This window comes from Barbus barbus (assembly GCF_936440315.1).
Source record: "Barbus barbus genome assembly, chromosome: 29".
Classification (NCBI taxonomy): domain Eukaryota; kingdom Metazoa; phylum Chordata; class Actinopteri; order Cypriniformes; family Cyprinidae; genus Barbus; species Barbus barbus.
Genome location: NC_136757.1, coordinates 382,425 through 406,420, shown reverse-complemented (window position 1 = coordinate 406,420; position 23,996 = coordinate 382,425). Strand labels below are relative to the sequence as shown.

Below are 23,996 nucleotides of genomic sequence, written 5' to 3'. Positions count from 1 at the left end.
CACGTTGATAATACAAATGCTAGGTGCAATGCGCTAGGACTTGCGTTTACTGACCTAATAAACTCTTTCGGAGTCAAGCAAAACATCACCGGGCCCACTCATCGTTTTAATCATACGCTAGATTTAATTATATCGCATGGACTTGATCTTACCGATATAGATATCATACCTCAAAGTGATGCTGTTACTGATCATTTCCTTGTATCGTGCATGCTGCGTATTACTGATATTAATTATATGGCTCCGCGTTATCGTCCGGGCAGAACTATTGTTCCAGCCACCAAAGACAGATTCACAAATAACCTGCCTGAATTATCTCAACTGCTCTGTGTACCCATAAATACACATGAACTAGACGAAATGACTAGCAACATGGGCACTATCTTCTCTAATACATTAGAAGCTGTTGCCCCCCTCAAATTGAAAAAGGTTAGAGAAAAACGTACTGCACCATGGTACAACAGTTATACCCATTCTCTCAAGAAAGAAACTCGTAATCTTGAGCGCAAATGGAGAAAAACTAAATCAGAAATTTTTAGAATTGCGTGGAAAAACAGTATGTCCAGCTATAGACAGGCTCTAAAAGCTGCCAGGGCAGAGCATATCCGCAAACTCATAGATAATAACCAAAACAATCCAAGGTTCTTATTTAGCACAGTGGCTAGATTAACAAATAAACACACGCCACCCAATCTAAATATTCCCTCACAGTTTAATAGTAATGACTTTATGAATTTCTTCACTAATAAAATAGATAACATCAGAAATACAATAACAAATGTAAATTCTACGGTGTCTAGTACTTCAGCTACATTCATCGTAGGGCTGGGAATCTTCAGGCATTTCACGATCCGATTCCAAAACGATTCTTGATCTACATTTTTTCCCCAATTAATTCTTCTGCTGTGCAAATGCATCTTTACAACTTTACATTTTAACCAAAATTGCAGTTTCTATGCTTTTTGTTTATAGTTGGAGTCTCTGTATGTCAGTGCTGCCATCTATAAACATAGGGCTGTGAATATTCACTGGGTTCACGATTCAATTATCATTATCAACTCAATATCACGATGCGTCACATTCTCAGTTTTCAATATTACTGCACACAGCTACATTTTCATATCAAATTTATTTTGTGCAAAATTTACTTAATTTTACTTAATTATATAAGCAGGCTACTTTAAAAAAAAAAAACATATTTAAAATAAGTGTTCTTTAAGTATCCAAAAGTTTACAGACAATAGTTTTTTCTTTTTTTCCTCAGCATTATTGCCGTTTTGATTTACTGATGAGATCATAGACAGTGTCAACTTTAACAGGCTGCATTCACACTAATGTTCTTCTTCGCACTAAGATCTATTTCGATATAACAGATGTTTTGTCCTGCTCTGAAAACATAACTGACTGTGTGTAGCCTACATCAAATTAATTTAAAAGTATTAGAAAATGCAAGTGTATTTAACCGCAGCCGCAATCGAGCTTAAGGACAAACAAACACAAAGGGCACGTGAAAGTCTGTTGCATCTAATAGTACTGCATTCCAAATGGCAGAAATGAAAGCATATCTAAAGTAAAACACAGCGGGTGGAAGCACACACTGTCAAGCAATGTGCACGTGTCTCACAGCACAAATCTGTGTAATGAAGCCCCCCACGTCTCTAGTGCGCACACGTGCCATATGCGGGGAAAAAAACAAGCTCAGAATCGATTCTGATATATTTAGAATCGATTCAGAATAGCTGAAGAGAGAATCGTGATGCATCAGAGAATCAATTTTTTCTCCCACCCCTAATTCATCGCACCCAAAGAGAAACTGCAATGCTTTACAACTGTAGGACAGGAAGAGCTAAATAAGCTTATCACTGCATCTAAACCAACAACATGCCTATTAGATCCTGTCCCCACTAAACTATTGAAAGAGTTGTTACCTGTAGAAGAAGAACCGCTTCTCAATATTATTAACTCATTGTTATCTTTTGGTCACGTCCCAAAACCATTCAAGCTGGCGGTTATTAAGCTGCTTATTAAGAAACCAACTGGCAAATTACAGACCCATTTCAAAACTTCTGTTTATGTCTAAAAGGCTGTATCTCATTGCTAGTTTTACTTGATCTTAGTGCTGCGATCGACACTATAGATCATGACATACTCATAGATCGATTACAAAACTATACGGGTATTCAAGGGCAGGCTTTAAGATGGTTTAGATCCTACCTGTCAGATCACTACCCAGAGCCGGCGCCAGGGCACCTCCATCAGGGGGGCATTTGAATTTCTAGGGGGGGCACAAATCACCTTGTGTATGTGGGGTGGAGGGGGTTTCGGGTGGGAAGCGTGCAATCTGTGATCGCGTGCAGTTGCTGATGCTCACTAAAGCGTGCAATCGCTTTCTTATGTGCGCTGTTTTATCGGTTTCACTTTCGCTTTCAAAATCGATCAAGTTCAGCAAGGAGGGGAGAGGATGGAAATTGGGGGGCACAGTAACTCGTTTGGGGGGGCACGGCCCGCGAATGCCCCCCTTTGGCACTGGCCCTGTCACTACTACTTTGTTTATTTAAACGGGGAGTCATCTCAATTATCACTTGTAAAGTATGGAGTGCCACAAGGATCTGTCCTAGGTCCTCTGCTATTTTCAATGTACATGTTGCCCCTTGGTAATATTATTAGAAAAAAACGGGATTAGTTTCCATTGTTATGCTGATGATACTCAACTATATATCTAAACAAGAACAGATGAAACTTCTAAATTATCTAAGCTGACAGAGTGTGTTAAAAATGTAAAAGATGCCCAATTATTTTCTCCTATTAAGGCGAGACACGGCAGGCAAAAACATCGTTTTTTTTTTTATCGGTCAATTTTGAGATTTTTGGATATTTGTCTTCAATAACATGTCTTCTTTCAGACTTGTGGTGAAAAAAAGTCCGAAATACACATTTAGGTCTTTATTTTACTGCACTTTGTCTGTTTGCGTCTGTAGATTTCTCATAAATTCAACAAAAGTTGGCGTTCTAAATCAACATGCTGCTCCGCGATCTCTGCCTGTACCCAGTCATCACGTATACTGCTGGAAAGCTCTCTCTCTTCTCTACAATGCTGTCGGATCCAAATATGGTCATTTCCTTTTTATCAGCAACCAATCGTGAAAGTAAAAGAGGGGATTTAACTCTAAATGCGCAATCTCATTGGCTGAAGACAATTTCTGACAACGTGATTCGTTCAGAATCGTCACATGACATGGTATGCTTTGACGCTTCCTTGTTTGGTTAAGCTTTCCGCGGGATCTTTTGAGTGAATTAATGAAAATGACGTCAGTCATCGAAAAGAGTACAGCAGTTGTCACTTGCAAGGGGGAAAAGGAAAATTAGTGATGGATTACCCAGTGAAATGCCCTCGGGAAGCGCATCTGAACGTAAGCTGTCGATGGGAGGTTTAGAATTTCTAATGTCAGAAATAGCCCAATACGTGTGGCTGTTACCACCTTGTAACATATTATAACATTACTGTAACAATATTTGTTTTGTATGGATGAAATATTTATTTATTTATAAAATTTATAAGAATAGAATAAAGTGCCATCTCATTCATTATGTTGTGTTGCGGTGGTCAGTTTTACTTTTACAGTACAGATTTCTGTGTGCTGTATATATAAAAACAAAACAAATTAACAGTTATTGATACAATACACATTTCATTTTAGCGGCAGAAATTGAGAGAGGTCTTGAGTCACTTCACAGGACCAGGGAGCAGGTCAAGCAGGCCTATGCAGATATTGATGCAGATGTGGCAGAGTTGCTGAGAGAGGATGCAGATGCGGTGATAGATATCAGTGTGTCTTTTGATGGCACTTGGCAGAAAAGAGGGTTCACATCACACTATGGGATCGGGGTGTGCATCGATATTTTTACGGGACTGGTGATCGACTTTGAGGTTCTATCCTCCTATTGCCATGCTTGTGCCCTTAAAGAAGCTGCCAGGCATGAGGGAAAGATTACAGATGAGGAAACTGACAGCTGGAGAGAAACGCATGACTGTGCACAAAATTTTAGGGGCTCAAGCAAGGCTATGGAGCAGGAGGCAGCGAAGAGGATGTGGGCCAGGTCTGTGAGTCGCCACCAGCTGAGATACATTCAGATGCTGTCAGATGGGGACAGTGCTGCATTCAAGGAGGTGGTATACCCTGGGCATGAGGTAGTAAAATTAGAATGCATCAGCCATGCCCATAAGCGTATGGGCACAGCACTACGAAGATTAAGTGCTGAACGCAAATTGGGGGGGAAGGGTCTGGGAAAATTAACGGCCAAAAAATGTAAAACATTACAAAATTATTGCAGGAGGGCAATTTTAAATAACCAGGGTTCCATAGAGAAAATGAAAAATGAGATCTGGGCTGGTCTCCTCCATAGCATGTCCTGTGACGAAGTCCCCTTGCACACCAGGTGCTACCTGTCCTGGTGTTGGTATAGGAGAGCGGAGGAAAATGGAGAAACTCCAGAGAGCCACAGGCTCCATGCAGGAAACTTTTTGTCTCGGGAGGTGGGCCAGAAGCTGATACCTGTATACCACCGCATGTCAAGTGACAGCCTGCTGCAGCGCATGCAGCATGGTGGCACTCAAAATGCGAATGAGTGCCTCAACTCCGTCATTTGGGCCCGCTGTCCAAAAACAGTGTTTGTAGGTAAGAGTAGAGCTGAGGCAGCTGCAAGTATGGCCATTTCAACTTTTAAGACTCTGAGCACAGCTAAAAAGCTGAAAAGGCATCAGCAAGAGAGGGGTGAGGGGCCTACATATGGTGCAGGCATGGAGAGCTAGGCTTTCAACCCTCATGGGTGAACTTTGCGTTCCGATGGACATAGATGACTAGAGTTGCAGTTCTGATGATAAGTTTGTGTCTGTATTTGTGCTTCTCTGTGGTTAGTTGAAGGTCTTATTTGGCAATGTTGTTTTATTCAGTTGTCATTGTTCATGGTCTACATTATTATAAACATTTACTTGGCCAGTTGTTTTGCTTGTTAGCAATGTTTTCATATAAAAATGTGTGAATTTTTACAATATAAATCTTTAAAGCCGTTTTCTCAAAATGACTTTTCTCTCATACTCCAAGTCCGAAATCTCCACTTCAGTAGCACCTATATACACCAAACTTTCCAGTCTTGTACCTAGTTATATTATGAAGACAATTACAGAGGGATTTGTAAATATATTATTCCTAGCCTGATTTATATAACATTTTATTCCAAACAACATGGCGAAAATACATTTTTTAAGGCTATTGACAGTATATTCTGATTTACAGGATAACAAACGTAGATATCCATAAATCCCTCTATAATTTTTTTCCCATCTAATATGTGAACACAATGAAAAAAGAATTTTGAACCTGGCTTTATCCAATTCTGAGATTTCGTTTTTTAAAATATATGCACATTAGTGCATATTTAATTAGATAATGCCTAATTTGCATATTTAAACATAAAATTACAGAAACTTTGTAATACATTTTTTTCTCATCTTAATGTAGGTAATCAACTGGGAAAGTTTCATGGTGATATCTGCTAGTTACAAATTTTACCCTATTCACCTGTAGTGTCTCGCCTTAAATTCAGATAAGACAGAGATATTACTTATTGGACCAAAAAAACAAACAGTACACAGAATCTCTTGGATTACAATTTGCAACTAGACGGATGTGCTGTTACTTCCTCTACAGTCAATAATCTGGGTGTTGTATTAGACAGCAACTTGTCTTTTGAAAATCATATTTCCAGTGTTACAAAAACAGCATTCTTCCATCTTAGAAGCATTGCCAAGCTACGAAACATGTTACCTGTTCCCGATGCATAAAAGCTAATTGCTACTTGCTACTTGGAAAAGTATTTTATGATTTTATGGGCGATAGGAGATCTTGAACTGGAATCTAGTAAAGAATAAGGCCCATCGGGCCTGACGAGGGTTGAGTCGTTTCGCATCACGTAGGTATTCAAGATTTTTATGATATGTGAGAACCAGGAAGGGATGTGCAGCCCCCTCCAACCAGTGTCGCCATTCCTCGAGGGCGAGCTTGATTGCGAGTAATTCACGGTTGCCGATGTCATAGTTTCGTTCCGCCGGTCTGAGCTTCCGAGAAAAGAAGGCACATGGATGAAGTTTGGGAGGCGTCCCCTGCTGCTGCGATAGGACCGCACCTACTCCCGTGGTGGAGGCGTCTACCTCTACGACGAAGGGTAACTCTGGATTGGGATGAACGAGGAGAGGTGCGGTTGTGAACGCTTTCTTCAACTGATTGAAGGCCTTCGTGGCGCAGGTGTTCCAGGACAGAGACTTGGTTCCTCCCTTGAGAAGATCGGTGAGGGGACTGGTGATGGAACTGTAGTTGGCGATGAAGCGGTGGTAGAAATTGGAAAAGCCTAGGAAGCGTTGGAGTTCTTTGATAGTGTTCGGGGGTGACCAGGAGGTGATAGCTTCCACCTTCCTCTTTTCCATGCGAATGCCACCACTATGGATAATGTAACCGAGGAAATGGACCGAGGGTTGATGGAAGATGCATTTTTCAGCTTTGAGGTATAGCTGGTATTTCCGGAGTTGTTGGAGGACCTCCGCAACGTGGTGGCGATGTTCGGCCAAGCTCCAGGAGTATATCAATATATCGTCTATATAGACTATCACGAACCGATGTAAAAACTCCCGGCGCACCTCATGCATGAATCCCTGAAAGACGGAGGGGGCGTTGGCGAGCCCATAGGGCATGACCCTATATTCGTAGTGGCCGGTAGGTGTCACAAAGGCCGTCTTCCATTCGTCCCCCTCCCGAATACGAATGAGGTTGTATGCGCTGCGGAGGTCCAATTTGGTGAATATGCTGGCACCGCAGAGTTGTTCCAAAGCAGCTGGGACAAGAGTAAGGGGATATCTGAATTTGACGGTGATTTCATTGAGTTTCCGGTAGTCGATGCAGGGTCTCAAGCCTCCGTCCTTTTTGGCCACGAAGAAGAAGCTGGAAGCAGCAGGGGAGGTAGATGGTATGATATATCCCTGTTTAAGTGCCTCCTCAATATATTCCTCCATGGCCTTCTGTTCAGGTAATGAAAGGGGATAGATCTTACCCCGCGGTACTGGCTCACCCGGAACTAGGTCGATGGCACAGTCCCATGGCCAATGAGGTGGAAGTTGGGAGGCCCTTTTGGGGCAGAAGACGTCACTGAAGGAGGCATAATGGGAAGGGATGTCCACTGATTGCTTCTCTACCGGGCTCTCTATGGAGGTGGCTTGGAGTGGTAATGGAGTAGGGACTCGAGGAACAGGTCGAGGCCGATTAGGGAAGCACTGAGGGAAGCAATTGTTACCCCACTTCAGGACGTCTCCAGACCTCCAGGACAATACTGGATCATGCTTCACCAGCCAGGGCAGGTCTAAGATGATATCTATCGTAGAACCCTCCAGGACCAGCAAATGGATTGACTCATGATGGAGTTGGCCTATACGGAGCTGTAAGGCTCCTACACAGAGCTTAACGTGGCGTCGAGTGAGTGGTGTACCTGTTATGGTCTGGATCTGATAGGTGGTTTCCGTGGCGGTGGTCGGGAGGTGGACCTGCTGGCAGAGACTTCTGGCGATGAAGTTCCCCGCGGAGCCGGAGTCGAGAAGAACGGTGACTGGTAGGGTAGTGGTATCCGTAATCAGTTGAGCACAGGTGGTTAAGGGATTCATTTTAGGAATGTACGGTCGAATACCACTCACCATCGGCCGAGGAGGGCGAAGGGGACAAGTCTGGATCTGGTGACTATCACCTCCACAATATAGACACAAACCGCTCATTATTCGTCTTCGTCTCTCCGAGGGCGCGAGGCGATACATATCTGTTTTTGCATGGTCTCTGGAGGGTCTCTGGTCTCTGGCTGGTGGCTAGGAGGAGTGACAATGGCGGTAGTTGTAGCTGGATCTGACGGGCATGCTCGTATTCGATTAGAGCATCTTATGGCTAGCTGAATGAACTTCTCGAGCCCATAAGTGTCATCATATGCCGCGAGATGTAGTCTTAACCGAGGGTTCAGCCCTTGGCGAAATGCAGTGAGTAAGGAGGGCTCGTTCCAACCGCTCGCGGCCGCGAGGGTGCGGAATTTCAGCGAATATTGGTGGATGGTCATCGAGCCCTGCCGCAGCTGATACAATTGTTCTCCCACAGATGAATCACCAGGTGAACTGCTAAAAACCTCACGAAAATGGGCCAGAAATTGAGCGAAGGATTGGGTAACGGGGCCAGCTTGACTCAGGATAGTTTCTGCCCACTTAAGAGCGGGACCCGTGAGAGAAGTTACAATGAAGGCGATCTTGGCTTGGTCTGTGACAAACATCTGCGGATGCAAATCAATGGTGAGAGAGCATTGTAAAATAAAGCCATTGCACTCCTCCGGATCACCTGAGTAGGGCGCTGGTCAGGCCATGGGACTGGCGAACATCACTGGTGAAGAAGAGCCGATGGTTGTGTTGACTGGTGTTGACGTGGAAGCCGGGGGTGACGGTGCTGAGGGAGGTGTGAGGATTCTCTTGAGGGTGTCGACAAGTTCCTGAAATGGGTCTGAGGCACTCATCCTGTATCTGTGATGGTCCGATCTTCTGTTATGTAAACTGCCGGACACGGAGGTAGGTGTAAAACACAGTGAGCTTATTTACAGGTTCAGTGCAACAGTGAAGAATGTTAAGGTGATAAGGTGAGTTCGTGATCTTCAGATATCTTGCTGGTAACGTGACGTGATTCTGATTGTGGCTTTGTCTTAAACAGGAGCGTGACGTAGAGAGAGAATGGAGCACCGGGAGGCAGGAGTATCCACCACAGCGTTGGGCGATCTGGAGACGAGGAAGACACGAGGAGGAGAACAGGAGGTAAGTACAAACAGGTAAGGATTTCAGAGGTAATACTCAACATACGGAGTCCGTTGGGAGAGAGTCCACGTTGTATGAACGAGATCGGACAACTGAGTGAACTGTGGTGAGTGCTCTTATGTGGTTCTTGATGACAGTGGTGATGGTGTGCAGGTGCGCGTGATTAGAACTCAGGTGAAGTGGATCGTGGTAGTTGACTGAGGGAAGAGCCTGGCCGTTCTCTGACACCTACCAAAGAAAAATATATTTTCACAGCATTTATTAATGTTTGTTGATGTTAATCAAAATGTTTATGTTAATTCACAGTGCATTAACTAATGTTAACAGATAAAACTTTAAATCTTAATAATGTTTCAGTTTTGAATATCAACTAACACTAATAAATGCAGTAACACTTTCTATGAAGCCCGTATTTATAATACATTATAAGGGTATTCTTAAAGCATTATAATGAATGCATAATGCATTGTAAAAAACCTTATAATGTGTCATAAAATATCATGAATAATCATAACAACAATAATAATACATTATACGGTAACACTTTATAATAACTGCACGCTATGAATCATTAGGTAAACATCCTTTATAAAGCATTGTCCCAACATTAATAGTCAGTAGTAAGCAGTTTTTAAATACAGCTATAAATGGCTTGTTCTTTATTTATTAGGCATATCTATTACAAAAGAGATATAAAGGCTCAGTCATCTTCCTAACAGAAAAAATAAACAAACACAACACAGAGGGATACAGAACATAAATATTTTTTCAAGATGGAAAAAATGAAACTGTACAAATGTACACTTTAATTCTTATTTATTTACTTTTTTCAATGAAATTGCAGAGGTTTATTTTTATTTATTTTTTTTATAAAGTGTAAAGTTGTTTCATTTTTTGTATCGTGAAAAAATATTTCTGTGTTCTATATCCCTTTGTGTTGTGTTTGTCTAACTTTTCTGTTTGGAAGATAAATGAGCCTTTAAATCTGCTTTGTGAATGCTTTACAAGGTATAAATAGTCCTCATTTTAGATGAGCTCACACAAATAGATGGCTGGCAACTGCTAAATGCTTTATAACTACCTGACTTAATCATGAATTACAGCAGGAATATGTGTTAATAAAGCATTTATTAACACACTGAGCAATTATTATGATGTGTCTAAATAATATGATTTATAAATGTACATTTAAATAGTTTATTAATCATTTACACTTTCTAAGTGATCTTATGATCCACTGAAAACTCCTAAATAACTGGTTTGTAAATAACATAATAATTTAGAAATGTTAAACTGATCATTAATAAAGTATGAAAAATACAATTATTAAACATTATATATATGCTCGAGAACAAATCATTTATAGCTGCCTATAAATACCTTACGACATCTCTTGAGTGCATGGATGTTTATATAAAACTATTTGTATTAGTAGACTTAGGTAGGGTAGGTAGAATGTTCACATACAAAGTATCCTATACTCAGTTTGTCTGTTGAGGAACCATCAAAATAAAGTGTTAGCATACTGTCACGAATCTGGTCCATGCTCTCCTGGTTAGCCACCACTAGAGGTCACCCGTTCACCACAGTGACTATTTTCACTCACAACACATTGGACTCCATTTCCCACAATCCATTGCACTGACGACATGCACAACTGTTCACTATCTCGCCCACACCTGATCATCATTTCACAATCACCACCACTCACTATTTAAGCCTGGGACTTGCTCTTGCTCACCGCCGAGTATTGTTAGCCTGCTACCTTACAAAGCGGTCTTAGTTTTCATAGTCTTGCCTTGCCTTGTTTTCCTTTCCGTGTCTGACCCTGCCCGTGTTTTCTGGTTTTACCCTTCGCCTCTGCCGTTTGGACTCTGTTCGCTCCCGGTTTGGACTATTGCTCTCGTTTCTGGATTATCTCTCTGCCTTGCCCCTTTGGATACTGTTCGCTGATCGTCGACCCACGCTTGCTCCACGGATTGCTCTGTCTTGCCCTTGCCATACCTGTTTGCCACTGTCTGACCCTGCCTGTTTACTGACCATGTTTTATAATAAAGCTTTGCATATGGATCCGCACGTCTCACGTCTCGTCCGCCCCGTAACACATACAGTATATTCAGCAGACACACTACTAATACTCTCATGACTGCTAGTTGACATGTAGTTGCAGAGTTACTTATCAACAGCTGTGTAAAGGGTGCCATCAAAATAATCAAACTGATATTACAATAGAAATGGTTCAAAGCAAATGTGTCATATTACATATGCATCTGATCAGATATCTGATCTTATGGCTGTTTGGAAAAAAATTTAAATATAAATATATTATTGTTATTATTATTATTACTAATAAGTGGTCTTTGTCTGCTTTAAGTAAAGTAACAAGTGACGTGGCAAGATATGAGACTTATAATAAATTATAACTATGAGAAATATAATCCATTGTAATTTAAAAGGATGGATTGTGTTCATTGTGTGTTATAAATCATCATACTCTTAAAAGCTATAACCACAAATAAGTAGCTATTATAATACTCTTCAGATAATATAATATTCTTCAGATGATCTAACATATTATAAAGTTATTTATAATGCATTATGCATTCATTATAATGCTTTAAGTATACCTTTATTATGTATTATAAATACGGGCTTCATAGAAAGTGTTACCATAAATACTATATATTTATTGTTTGTGTTAATTAATATAGTTAATGTTAAAAACTGAAACCTTACTGTAAAGTGTTACAAAGTTATAAAGTTTTATATGCTGTTCTGTGTATGTGTGTTTCACAGAGTTGATGGTTTGGATTAACCCTTTAATTGCCGTATCCCTTAAAACCAAACTGCCAGAGGGTTACTGTGATGCTTGTGCTCGCTGGGCACCGTTTTCCTGATGCCATAGGGGTGGCTTATGCACTGATGGCTTGGGCCCGTCATCGCTGCTTGCAGCTATATTTATATATTGCAGAACCTTAATATATTTAACTTATACAGACTAGTCCTGACTTCATATTTCTTATTAATAGAGGTTAACACATTAACACTGCACTGTGCTTACATACAGATATATAAAAAACTTAAATGATTCAATTAAAATCTACTGTACCTAAAAGTTAAATAAAAACTGTACTGTACTTAAATGTAAGTAAAAAATTAACACATGCATCATTTAGCCACCTTGCAAACTTTTTAATAGTGTTTTAAAGGCACAAGATGTATGTTCAAAACAATAACAAAGGCGAAGCTTGATGACGCTGTGAAGATGGGTGGAACAATTGGAGACATCGTTTTCACTATTAAGAGATGTATGGAATTCACGAATCATGTTCACGGATGAGGTAATGAATTACCTGTATCTTCCACAGCTATTCAAACAGTGAATAAATTATACAGCGAAAGCGAGCAAAGAACATTATGACATTATGACTGAGTCAAAAGTATCAGTTTTTATATTATTATTATATTAGTTTATTATATTAATTTTAATAATTATTATCAAACAATAATATTCATTTACATTTACAACTGCATATTTTCTGCGTAAAAATAAGGGCCGTTTTTGGCTTTGGTCTAAACAGAGAGCAGAGGGGCTTATTTAAAAAAAATGCAAATTCATTCTCTGCCACGTAGTGTCACGGTGCACACACGAGGAGGAAACAGGAATGCGCAGACGAGGACCTAAACTCAAATAATAGTCTTTAATGAAGACATCAGGACAAGACATGGCAGGACAAGGCAAGGCTTACAGACAGGAAACACTGGGGTAACGAGTAGACCAGACGAAATCAAACTGAACAGACAGGACTATAAATACACAGAATAATCATAGATAATGAGACGAACACGGCTGGGCAAGAATTAACTAATGATTACATATAACAAGGACAGGAAACAAACCAAATAAGGAACACAAGAGGCAGGAACACATAACACACACGACAGAGGACTGACAAAACTCCCCCCTTCTCCTGGGCATGAAAAGGAGTCAGGGGCCCTCACAGGGTCCCTCAGCAACAACCTCCACTTCCGCGGCAAGGGTTAGGGACGAGTGCCCCTCTGCCCCAGACGAGTCTCCGTGGACAAGTCCGACATGACATGATTAAAACTGTTCCTGTGGACACAACACAAACAAAACCGGCACTCCTGGCAAGAACAAGGAAACGGCGGCGGCCGGCGGGCTTGAGTCAGCGGCGATCCGGCGGGCTGGGGTGAGCCGCGGATGGCGGCGTGACTTGAAGGAGCCGCCGACAGTGGGTTGGCTTTCCCCATGGACGGCGGCGTTGATCTCCCGCGAATGGCGGGCTTGGTGAGCCGCAAAAGGCGGCGTCATCTCCCGCGAACGGCGGGCTCGGTGAGCCGCGGCCGGCGGCGTCAGGTCCCGTGAACGGCGGGCTCGGTGAGCCGCAGACGGTGGCATCAGCTCCCGCGGACGGCGGACTTGGGTGAGCCGCGGACGGCGGCGGATAACTCCTGCGATAGGCGGGCTGGAGGGCTCGCGGCCAGCGGATTCGCGGCACTCGCGGTGATCCCGCCGAACTCCCACGCTGACTTGCAGTGGGCTATGGCGGGATCACGAGTGACGACTTCCTTGCCGCGGGACGGACAGACACAGGAACAAAAAAAACAGACTTTTCAAAACGAAAAAACAAAACGGAGTGAAGGGGTGCTGCTTACTGTTAGGTCTGGTCTTCTGTAACGGTGCACACACGAGGAAGGAACAGGAACACATAGAGGACGTAAACTCAAATAATAGTCTTTAATGAAAACATCAGGACAAGACATGGCAGGACAAGGCAAGGCTTACAGACAGGAAACACTGGGGGTAACGAGTAGACCAGACGAAATTAAACTGAACAGACAGGACTATAAATACACAGTATAATCATAGATAATGAGACGAACACGGCTGGACGAGAACTAACTAATGATTACATATAACAAGGACAGGAAACAAACCCAATAAGGAACACAAGAAGCAGGAACACATGACACACACGACAGAGGACCGACACGTAGTGCATTTCACCAGGAATATGGCCGTTTTCCCCGGTAACCACAGTAACCAAAGCCGTGCAGTTGTAGCACCTGACTTTGAAACTTGCAGCGTTCATATTTAATCAATTAAACCATAGCCTTTTGAAGTGTAAGCTATTTCTCAATTTACATAGTTTTTTCACCGGAGCACCACTTGAGTCCTCTCTTTCCACTTCTACCAGTGATCCTTGTTTCCTTCCCGCAGTACTACCTGCGCAGATATCCATAGCATCACTTGGTTGTAGGTTGCCAAATTGTGGGGACAAACGGGTTAAAATCAAGCCCTCTCTTGAAACCAACACGGAAGTGACTAAAACTGCAGTTCATCGACTGGCCGCTAGAGGCTGGCTCCAAAAGGGAGTCAGGTCCATAGACTCCCCATGATAAAATGCCCAACTTTACAGCAGAAAAAATATGTTTACAGCCTGGTACAAAAAGTGGTTTTGGTCTATATAGCTAATTTTGCCCTTCATGACAACTGTGAGGGGGGTGGATTTTTTTTTATAATTCATCCGTTTAAATAATATTAACCCTCTATGGTACGAAGTTGCCATATGGCAACAATTATTTCGACCTATTTCCTTGTTATTCTGAATAAAATACAATATATCGCAATATGGTAATTAAAAGGGCCGGCCTTAAGGTAGTCAATGATGTGCTGTTTTTAAATAAAATTACATTTGAACGTTCATCCGAAACACTTTTTCCCACTGTTACCCTCACATGGAGGGCACCTATTGAAGTGCTCTGTTAACCTCATTTCTGAACATCTCTTCTCAAAGGGGATTATTTTTGCATCATCTTTGGTTAGTAAATTACATATTTTAATTCACAAATCAACATTGTCTGACATAGTTTTACTGTAAATTGAGAAAATTTCAATGTTGCCACATAGCAACACTGTACCACTACGGAAAAATAGGTATGTTGCCATATGGCAACGCTGTACCACAGTGGAATTGAAGTAATGTATTTCCCCATTGGGATTTTTTATAGATAGTAACATCAATAATATGATTGAAATTATTTATTTATTTGAAGTGTTTATTGTAGTATAGTTATATTTATGTATGAATAAGAAAATTATTTATTCTTTTCAGAAAATGAATACAGCAATATTTCATGGAAAGCGCAATAGGAAGTGTGCAGAGTTGGCTCTTCCATGTGATGACAATGAGGATGAGTTAGCCTTCAGTGACCATACACTGTAAAAAAGAAATATATAAAATTTACGGTAAAAAAAAAAAAAAGCAGTTGTGGTTTTACCATAAAAAATATGGTAGCAACGTTTTAGGTTTTAACTTAAATTTACATTTAAATACTGTAATTTCAATGACTAGTATAATGTTAATATACCAACCTATTGAAGTACTGAAATCTGTTTTGTACCTTTGTAATACACTGAAAGCCACCAAAAGCAGGTGGTGATGAGAAAGTCACATGATGAACCAAAGCACATCACAAGCAGCTTTTAAATATCAACATATACAGAAGGTGCACAGTATCATTCACACAAACACTAAACACCATCATGGTAATACACATGAAACTCAAATAATGTAAGAAACATTAATTTAACAACATTAGATGTAACATACAACCCTAAGGTACAAAACTGATAAGAAAAAAACGTAGAAGAAACATAGTTATTTCAACAACAACAACAAAACATCAAATTTGAAGTGTAACGCACGGAATTGTCAATTTACAGTTATTCACTGTAAATAATGTGTTCTTTTTCACTTCCAAAAACGGTATAGTACCGTGAAATTACATGTAATGTCCAATACAGTTTTTCACGTATATAGTAGGGGAAATTACTGTTAAAAATGTAACAGTTTTTTGTTTTTTGTTTTCTGTAGCATTTTTACAGTCTTTTACCATTAAATTCACGTTGTTGTTTTTTTACAGTGTAACAATGAGTGTGTGTGCATGTGCATGTGTCTGTATGTGTATGGCAGATTTTTATGGAAATTAAGATTGGATGCATCAATATTTCTAAGAAATGTGCATTTCAATTGAAAAGAAAATTTAATAGAAAAACTACTTTTTTGGCCATTTACCATTGTGGTACACTGTTGCCATATGGCAACGTTTTCCTAAATACCCCCCACAAAACGTTTTTTCAAAAATATCTTTTGATTTGTATAACTGAAGCCATTTTATGTCATAAAAACTTGTTTGAAAAAATATTTAATGGTTAGAACATAATGCATACCATAGAGGGTTTGGCCACTTGAGTGACAGGTGGATTGCCGCTCTGCTCCAGAGTGTGATACTCGCTCGAGTGTGAAACTTAGAAAACTGGCTTTAAAGATTTTTATTTGTACAGAAAAAAATAATTATAGGTAGGACACATATATATATATATATTCACAAACAACCTGTAACCTGGAAGGTTTGTAAAACATTTACAACTGATGAGTAGTTTACACTTTAGATTAGGGGATGCAGAAAGCTTTGTAAATTATTTATAATGTTTATTGAGATAATAGTACAATGTTGACATTTCAATGATTTATAAGTGATTAATAATATATTAACTAGTAACTATTAACCATTAAGGATGTGTTTAATTATTTCATGATGCTATTTATAAAGATAAATTATGACAGATTTATAAATCGTTAGCATATTACTTAATCATTTGTGAATGTATAGTTATGTTTTGTAAATGATTAGTTCATCATTAGCTAATTACTTGTAAATGACTTTTAAATGAATTAACAAAACATACACAAATTGTTAGCATATCACTTATTAATCGCTAATGAATGTTTTGTAAATGATTATTTAATCATTAACTAATCACTTATAAATGACTGGACGTTATTATAAAGTGTTACCAAAGTTCTTTGTTTGGGCTTCCAAAAGAGGACACAACTAGAAATCAGTGGTTAAGTTGTATTTACAACACTGTTCCAGAACAGTTCAACCCAAATATTAGAGTGTGTGCAGTGCATTTACGGAGGACTGTTTCCTGAGCCTGGGAGAGTAGCCTACAATGCTGGCTGCTCAAAGACTGTTTCTATAAAGTGGGGGAATTCCAGCTTTGCAAGAACAGTCTGGTGCTTCTGACTCACAGCCTGTAAGTATGTTTTCTTATTTAAAGAATTTTCCACTGACGATTCAAACGCGAGTTTTGAGCAGTGTAGAGTAGTGCTTGCTGTTTGTCGTTTCTCTGATCACAAATACAGACATGGTAATGTTTAAAAAGACAGTATAAGTCATTATAATCAGTAATTATGTCCCCAATGGATGCAAAAAATGCCTCGTTTATAATAGGTTTTGTTTTTGTGTCGTCGCGCCGGGACACGGCATCACAATACGGTGAGGGGCGTAACATTTCCGTCTCACGCTTGAGGTATTCGGCCAATCACAACGCACCAGATAGCTGGCCAATCAAAGCACACTTCGCTTCTCAGAACAATGAGCTTTGTAAAAATCTGCATTTTTCAGAAAGGCAGAGTATAGAGGAGCATCAATAATGTACAGTATGTAGAAAATAATGTGTTTTTTTAACCTTAAACCGCATTAAACACATTGCACTACACCAAATACACAAAATAATGTTAGTTTTAGCCACATTATGTGACCCCTTTAACATTACTTTATATTAAATTCAGTGATATAAATCTGGAGGCCTCTCAGGACAGACACGGACCGCAACACAGGACAGGGACCTCCAGAGCGATACTGACAGACGGAGACATCGGAGAGCTGGACGAGACCAGCGGAGACACAGGAGAGCTGGACGAGACCAGCGGAAACACAGCGGAGCTGGACGAGACCAGCGGAGACACATGAGAGCTGGACGAGACCAGCGGAGACCCAGGAGAGCTGGACGAGACCAGCGGAAACACAGGAGAGCTGGACGAGACCAGCGGAGACACAGGAGAGCTGGACGAGACCAGCGGAGACACAGGAGAGCTGGACGAGACCAGCGGAGACACAGGAGAGCTGGACGAGACCAGCGGAAACACAGCGGAGCTGGACGAGACCAGCGGAGACACATGAGAGCTGGACGAGACCAGCGGAGACCCAGGAGAGCTGGACGAGACCAGCGGAAACACAGCGGAGCTGGACGAGACCAGCGGAGACACATGAGAGCTGGACGAGACCAGCGGAGACCCAGGAGAGCTGGACGAGACCAGTGGAGACCCAGGAGAACCCAGGAGGCCATGGTGGAGCCAGGGGCTCAGGAGACCATGGCGGTGCAGGGAGCACAGAAGGCCAAGGCAGATGGTCTACGGAGCCTTGGCCTCGGCCCCTCTCGGCCCGGCCCCTACAGCCGGAACCCTACTACCCCCCCAAAAAATTTCCCTGGGGATGTTGGGGGTATCAGGAGCCCTCCGAGGCTAGACACAAGTTAAAAACACCCTAGGTCACTGGTCATCACGGCAGCAGCCGGCTGACCATCCCAACGGCAGGGACCGGTGGGCTGGAGGCAGCCCCAACCGGTGTCGGGCCGAGTGACTTCGGACGGCGGGTTGGCCTTCCCCGCGAAACAGTGGGCAAGGTGAGCCGCGAACGGCGGCGTGATCTCCCGCGAACAGCGGGGACGGTGAACCGCGGACGGCGGGGTCCTTGAGCCGCGGACGGCGGCGTGATCTGGCGGGCATTGAGTCAGCGGCGATCCGGCGGGCATTGAGTCAGCGGCGACACGGCGGGCTTGACTCAGCGGTGATCCGGCGGGCTTGACTCAGCGGCGATCCGGCGGGCTTGACTCCCGTGAACGGCAGCCTCCTCTCCAGCGACCGGCGGGCTTGGTGATCCGCGAACGGCGGCCTCATCTCCCGCGAACGGCGGGCTCGATGATCCGCGGACGGCGGCCTCACCTCCCGCGAATAGCGGGCTTGGTGATCCGCGGACGGCGGCCTCACCTCCCGCGAACGGCAGGCTGGAGTGAGCGGCCTTGGGGGAGCCGCGGACAGTGGGTGTGCTTTCCCCACGGACCGCGGCGTGAGACCCGCGAACGGCGGGCAAAAACACAAAACACAGGAACAAAAAAACACTAGAAAACTGGACAAAACAAAACGCGGTGAAGGGACGACGCTTACTGTACTGGTCTGGTCTTCTGTCACGGTGCACACAGCAGGGAGGACACAGGAAACACGGAAACGAGGATGAAACTCAAATAACATACTTTACTGGACATCAGGCAGGGCAAGACAAGGCAGACACTGACAGGAACACTGGGGCGTAACGAGTAGACCAGACAAAATGGCACTACACAGACAGGACTATAAATACACAAGTAAATTAACGAACACGGCTGGACACGAATAAACTACTAATTACATGAAACGAGAACAGGAAACAAACCAAATATGGGCACAAGAGGCAGGAACATATGACAGACACACAACAGTTCCCTTACAAATGTATGGGGTCATTATGATTTTCAGAAATTAAGTTAATTTAAGGATCCATTGAATTGATCAAATAAGACAGTGAAGTACTTTTTATGGTGAAATATTTGAAAATAATTGTAATAAGATTAATTTAAGCTTAGTTTTTAAGCATGTTGCTGATTTATTGCTACAGCTTCAGTGATGTTGAGATCTGATATACCTTGCCCCAAATTTCAAGAGACTTGATAAAAAAAATATCCTGTTTAGAATGTATCCACAGGGGCATTTAAAAAAATATATTTTAGTTTGTTCTTCTTTTCCTGGAACTCTTGAACACCTTTTTACTGCTGTCATATGTATGGATGTTTTCAATTAGCTTTCAGTGAAAAAATAAACAATATTTATCCCTTAGTTTTATAAAATACCCTTTTTTTTAATGTATTGAATTTCCTTTTTTTCTGACATAGTAGACATGGTCATTTTTGTGGGTAAATACCATATTTACACTTGAAAATAGTAAATACATTTCATAAATTCTGTGACAATATTTCAAAGTTTGCTTACAAATACTTCAAAGTACAACCCCAATTGAAAATATTCCCAATGTTTTTGCTGACCAACATAAATGCATTTTATAAATATAAACAAATTTTGATTTTGATGGCTGCAACACACTTAAGTTGAGACAGAGGGAAAATAAAAAATGAAAAGGCTATAGAATATCCAAATTAAAATATTTTGAAACAGTTCACAGTAAGCAGGTGAACTGGTAATAGGCCAGGATATCATGTTTGGGTATAAAAGGATCATCTTAGTCTCAGTCATGGCTCATCACTTTGTGCCAAACAAATAAAAAATCACATTTCTCAATGCAAAATCACAAAGAATTGATGTCTTTCACTAACTACCATGCTGTGAAAAGATTCAGGGAATCCCGAGAAATCTCAGTCTGTGTAGGGCAAAGCAGAAAACCTTCACCACCATGTGAATTTGCATGATCTTTGAGCCCTCAGATGGCATTGCATAAGAAACCATCATGCTGCGGTGTTAAATATAGCCACATGGGCTCAGGAGTGCTTCAGCAAACCACTCTCACTTAACACAGTCTGCTGCTGCATCAAGAAATGCAACTTGAATCTCTTTTACTCAAGGAGAAAGCTATCAATTTTATGCAGTGATAACACCGGATTCTCAGGTCCAGAGCTCATCTCAGATAGTCAAAAAAACAGTGGAAATGTGTGCTGTACTCAGATGAGTTAACATTTCATCTTGTTTCTTGGGGAAAATGGATGTCGAGTTCTCAGTCCCAAAGACCAGAGGGACCATCCAGACTGTTCATCAGCGACAGATGCAAAAGCACACATCTGTCATGGTATGGGGGTGCAGCAGAGCAAACAGCATGGGTGACTGTGTAAAGGTGCCATTAAAATGGTGGCATATATTGGTATTGTACAGAGACATATACTGCCATCAAGATGACTTCTTTCATGGGAAGTCCATAGTTATTAGATCAAGACTATGCCAGCTCTCATTCTGTATGTGCTACAACAACATGGTTTCATAGACACATGTGCATGTGACTGACTGGCCTGCAGATCTGTCTCCTATTGAACATAATGAAAAGAAGAATCAGGCAACGATGACCACAGACTGATGGGCATCTGAAGTCTTGTATCTAGTGAGATTGGACAAAATTTTGCTCACAAAACTTTTAAGAATTAGTATCCTCAATTCCCAAGCAATTAAATATTGTAATTAAAGGGAAAGTTGATGTGACAGTGTTAAACATGCCTCTGTTCCAACTATTTTGGAGTGTGTTGCAGCCATCAAAATCAAAATTAGTTGATATTTACAAAATAAAATTTGGCCAGTAAAAACATTGGAGATTTTTCTTTGTACTTCAGTCAATCAAAAACATGAGCACATAACATTTTCTTGATTGTATGGCATTTCACAAAACGTCCAGACTTTTCTGGAATTGAGGTTGTAGAAAGATCAGAAATATATGCTTCTCATTTTCAAAATAGTTATTATTTTAGTGCAGTCCTGATTTATATCTTTCTAATATCAATTAAATAATTCAATTAATATTTTTGTTATTATAAATACAATTTCAAATCTTGCTTTTTTGTTGTTGTGGTGTGCCGGCTATAATAATAAAAATAATCAATATTTCTTGAGCAACAATCAGCATGATTTCTGAAGGATCATGTGACACTGAAAGCTGGAGTAATAGAGCTTTAGCACAAGAGGCAAACACATTTAAAAATATATTCAAATAGAAAGCAGTTCTTTCAAATTGTAGATTTACTGGTTTTTTTTTCTATCAAATATATGCAAACTTACTGCAGAAAGGATTTGTTTCAAAACCATTAAATCTTACTGACATTTTTTGAATGGTGGTAGGCCTATAAGCTAGGCTATATTTTATTTATAATACATATCTTAAAAGCATGTATTTTAATCATAAATAACACTGAATGGCACATGGCTTTCATGACATATTTGATTTGACTGGACTTATGAAATATTATCATAAGTTTCCTAAAAAAAAGCCATGTGAATATAAATTAAACTATATTTATGTGCGTTAAATAAACTCTTTAGAAATTTGTCAATCAGCAAACAATTTTTTTTTTCTAAACAAGAAAAAGCATTTCATGCTTTGTGTCTAAATATTAGATTCAGGGGAAGTTCATCAGCTGCGCTACAGAAAGCCGAGCGAACACTAAAGTAAAGAGTCGCTATGGAAATGATACACCGTCTAGTCTAGCAGCGGTAGTATTAGCACTACTACACCGGCGCCAACAGCACACGGATCCCGTTATAATCAGTCCTTCAGCAAATGAGCGCAAGCGCTACAGTAACGCGTTGTATTTCTGACGCACTCAACGCGCTTGCGCTACAGACAAGTTGACAGATAGATACAGAAAGTGCGCTTTGAGGCAGACCATTTTCCTTTGCAAGTTTCAGCTCATACATCTCTGGTGTAAACTCGCCATAACCAAGCGCCCCCCGAGCCGCCCTCGGTGAGAAACACTACACTAGAGGGAGCCCGCGTGCCACACTCTGACCATCACAGTGACAGCTCTCCCTTTCGCACTTTATTATATATTAAAGCTCCTCCTTATTGCTCTTGTCTTGTTTTATCTCCAAATCTATTCTACTCGCAGGCGATGGAGGATAGTGTGTGCCCTATAGCTCCCACTTTGTTGCAATCTGCTGATATTTGTAAACTAACTTCTGTTTTTGCTCTTCAAATTCAGTGGTTTCAGTTTACTGTGTTGCAGGCTCATTTATTGATAATAATCAATTGATAATAAATAATAAATTGATCATAATAAATAAAATTCATGATTTGTAATAAAATTGGGCTTGTTTTTGAAACCGTGCTTGCTTTTTTGTCTTGGAGAGTTGGCAACACTGCTAATAACCAACTGCAGAGTCATAGATCAAGCACTTTAGAGGCTGAGCTTATATGTCGAGTCGTCATCCAGTCCGTTTTGTGTGTGAGCGATCGATATGAAGAGTCCGAAAGCAGAGAAATGACGGGCTGTAAGATATTTTAAACCGGAAGACTGAAGTGCATTAGATCTGATGCCCTCCACGCGCTGTATATGTGGTAAATAATAAACGGTTGAAGTAACACAACTTCTAAAAGATTAACTAAAGATCTGTTTCTGTAAGGTGTCGATATATTCAGAGGACATGCAGTCATTCTGAACCCCAGACAGATGACCGAGACAGACGAGTCCAGTACCTGTTTACTGCGGTGCCCGGGGTCCTCTGTGCGCGTGTCCATCCTGTCTCAACTTCTGCCGGTCAATTTATCGATTATTGTTTTATATTAACATAAACACGAGCTCCGCGAACATCTCAGGGTTTGTTTGCAACAAGACTTTCACTTTCACTTTCTGTTTTGTTGTCGCTCTGACGAAGCCTGGCATAGTTTCTCTTCCTGCGCAAAAGCTCGTTTGTTTTTATCTGCCGGGAAAGCTTTAAAATAGCCTAATCATTGTGTTATTCAAAAGCATTTAATGCAATTTAGATATCTTTTTTTATGGTGACCTTTATGCTTCTAACTTGGTTTAGTATACCTACTTTAATAATATGCCACGTTGCGAGAATGATGTAAAGAATGATCATGTTATGAAATCTGCAAGGCACTCTTTTCAATTATTATTATTATTATTATTAAATGAAAGGCCCTGTACTTAATTTGTATAAAGAATGCATTATTCATTGATAATGAAACTGGATTTGTATCATTCCTAAACCCATGTCACTAGATGGAAGTGTTAAGTAAAGTGTCTAAGCACTTCAATGTGATCTTGATTGTATTATTTCCAAAACACAACATTTTTAAAAGATTTTTAAAAGCCTGCTACGTATTTAATGATATTAGTCCTGGGTTTGCTGGATTATGAACACTCTGTGCACTCTCAAAGTCTTATTCTTCAACATCATAATTAATCAATTTTTCCAAAATGTTTTAAAATTGTTTGGTTTTAGTGATTCTTTTGTTGATGTTATAGCTATGATTTATAAAGGAGTATAATTGTACATATGAGGCCTGCCCCTGAGGAGCTCTGGCATGTTCCTGCTTTAACGCATCACATAACTGTCTATCTGTAAAGCTACTTTGAAATTGTGTGTATTGTAAAAAGCACTGTACTATAAATTTGACTTAACATACGCTCTTAAAAATAAAGGTGCTTCAAAAGGCT

At 40.8% G+C, this 23,996-nt stretch overlaps 1 protein-coding gene across 3 annotated transcripts in view; it reads right to left on the bottom strand.

Annotated features, from left to right (window-relative positions):
- LOC306849346 (uncharacterized protein) overlaps positions 1-23,225 on the bottom strand; it is a 68,295-nt gene extending 45,070 nt beyond the window's left edge. For all 3 annotated transcript variants that reach the window (XM_079384299.1, XM_079384298.1, XM_079384300.1), the window contains exon 1: positions 23,030-23,225. In XM_079384299.1, the coding sequence (XP_079240425.1) occupies positions 23,030-23,071 (42 nt within the window). In that variant the 5' untranslated portion in view covers positions 23,072-23,225. The remainder of the gene's footprint in view (positions 1-23,029) is intronic.
- Positions 23,226-23,996: the final 771 nt, after the last annotated feature.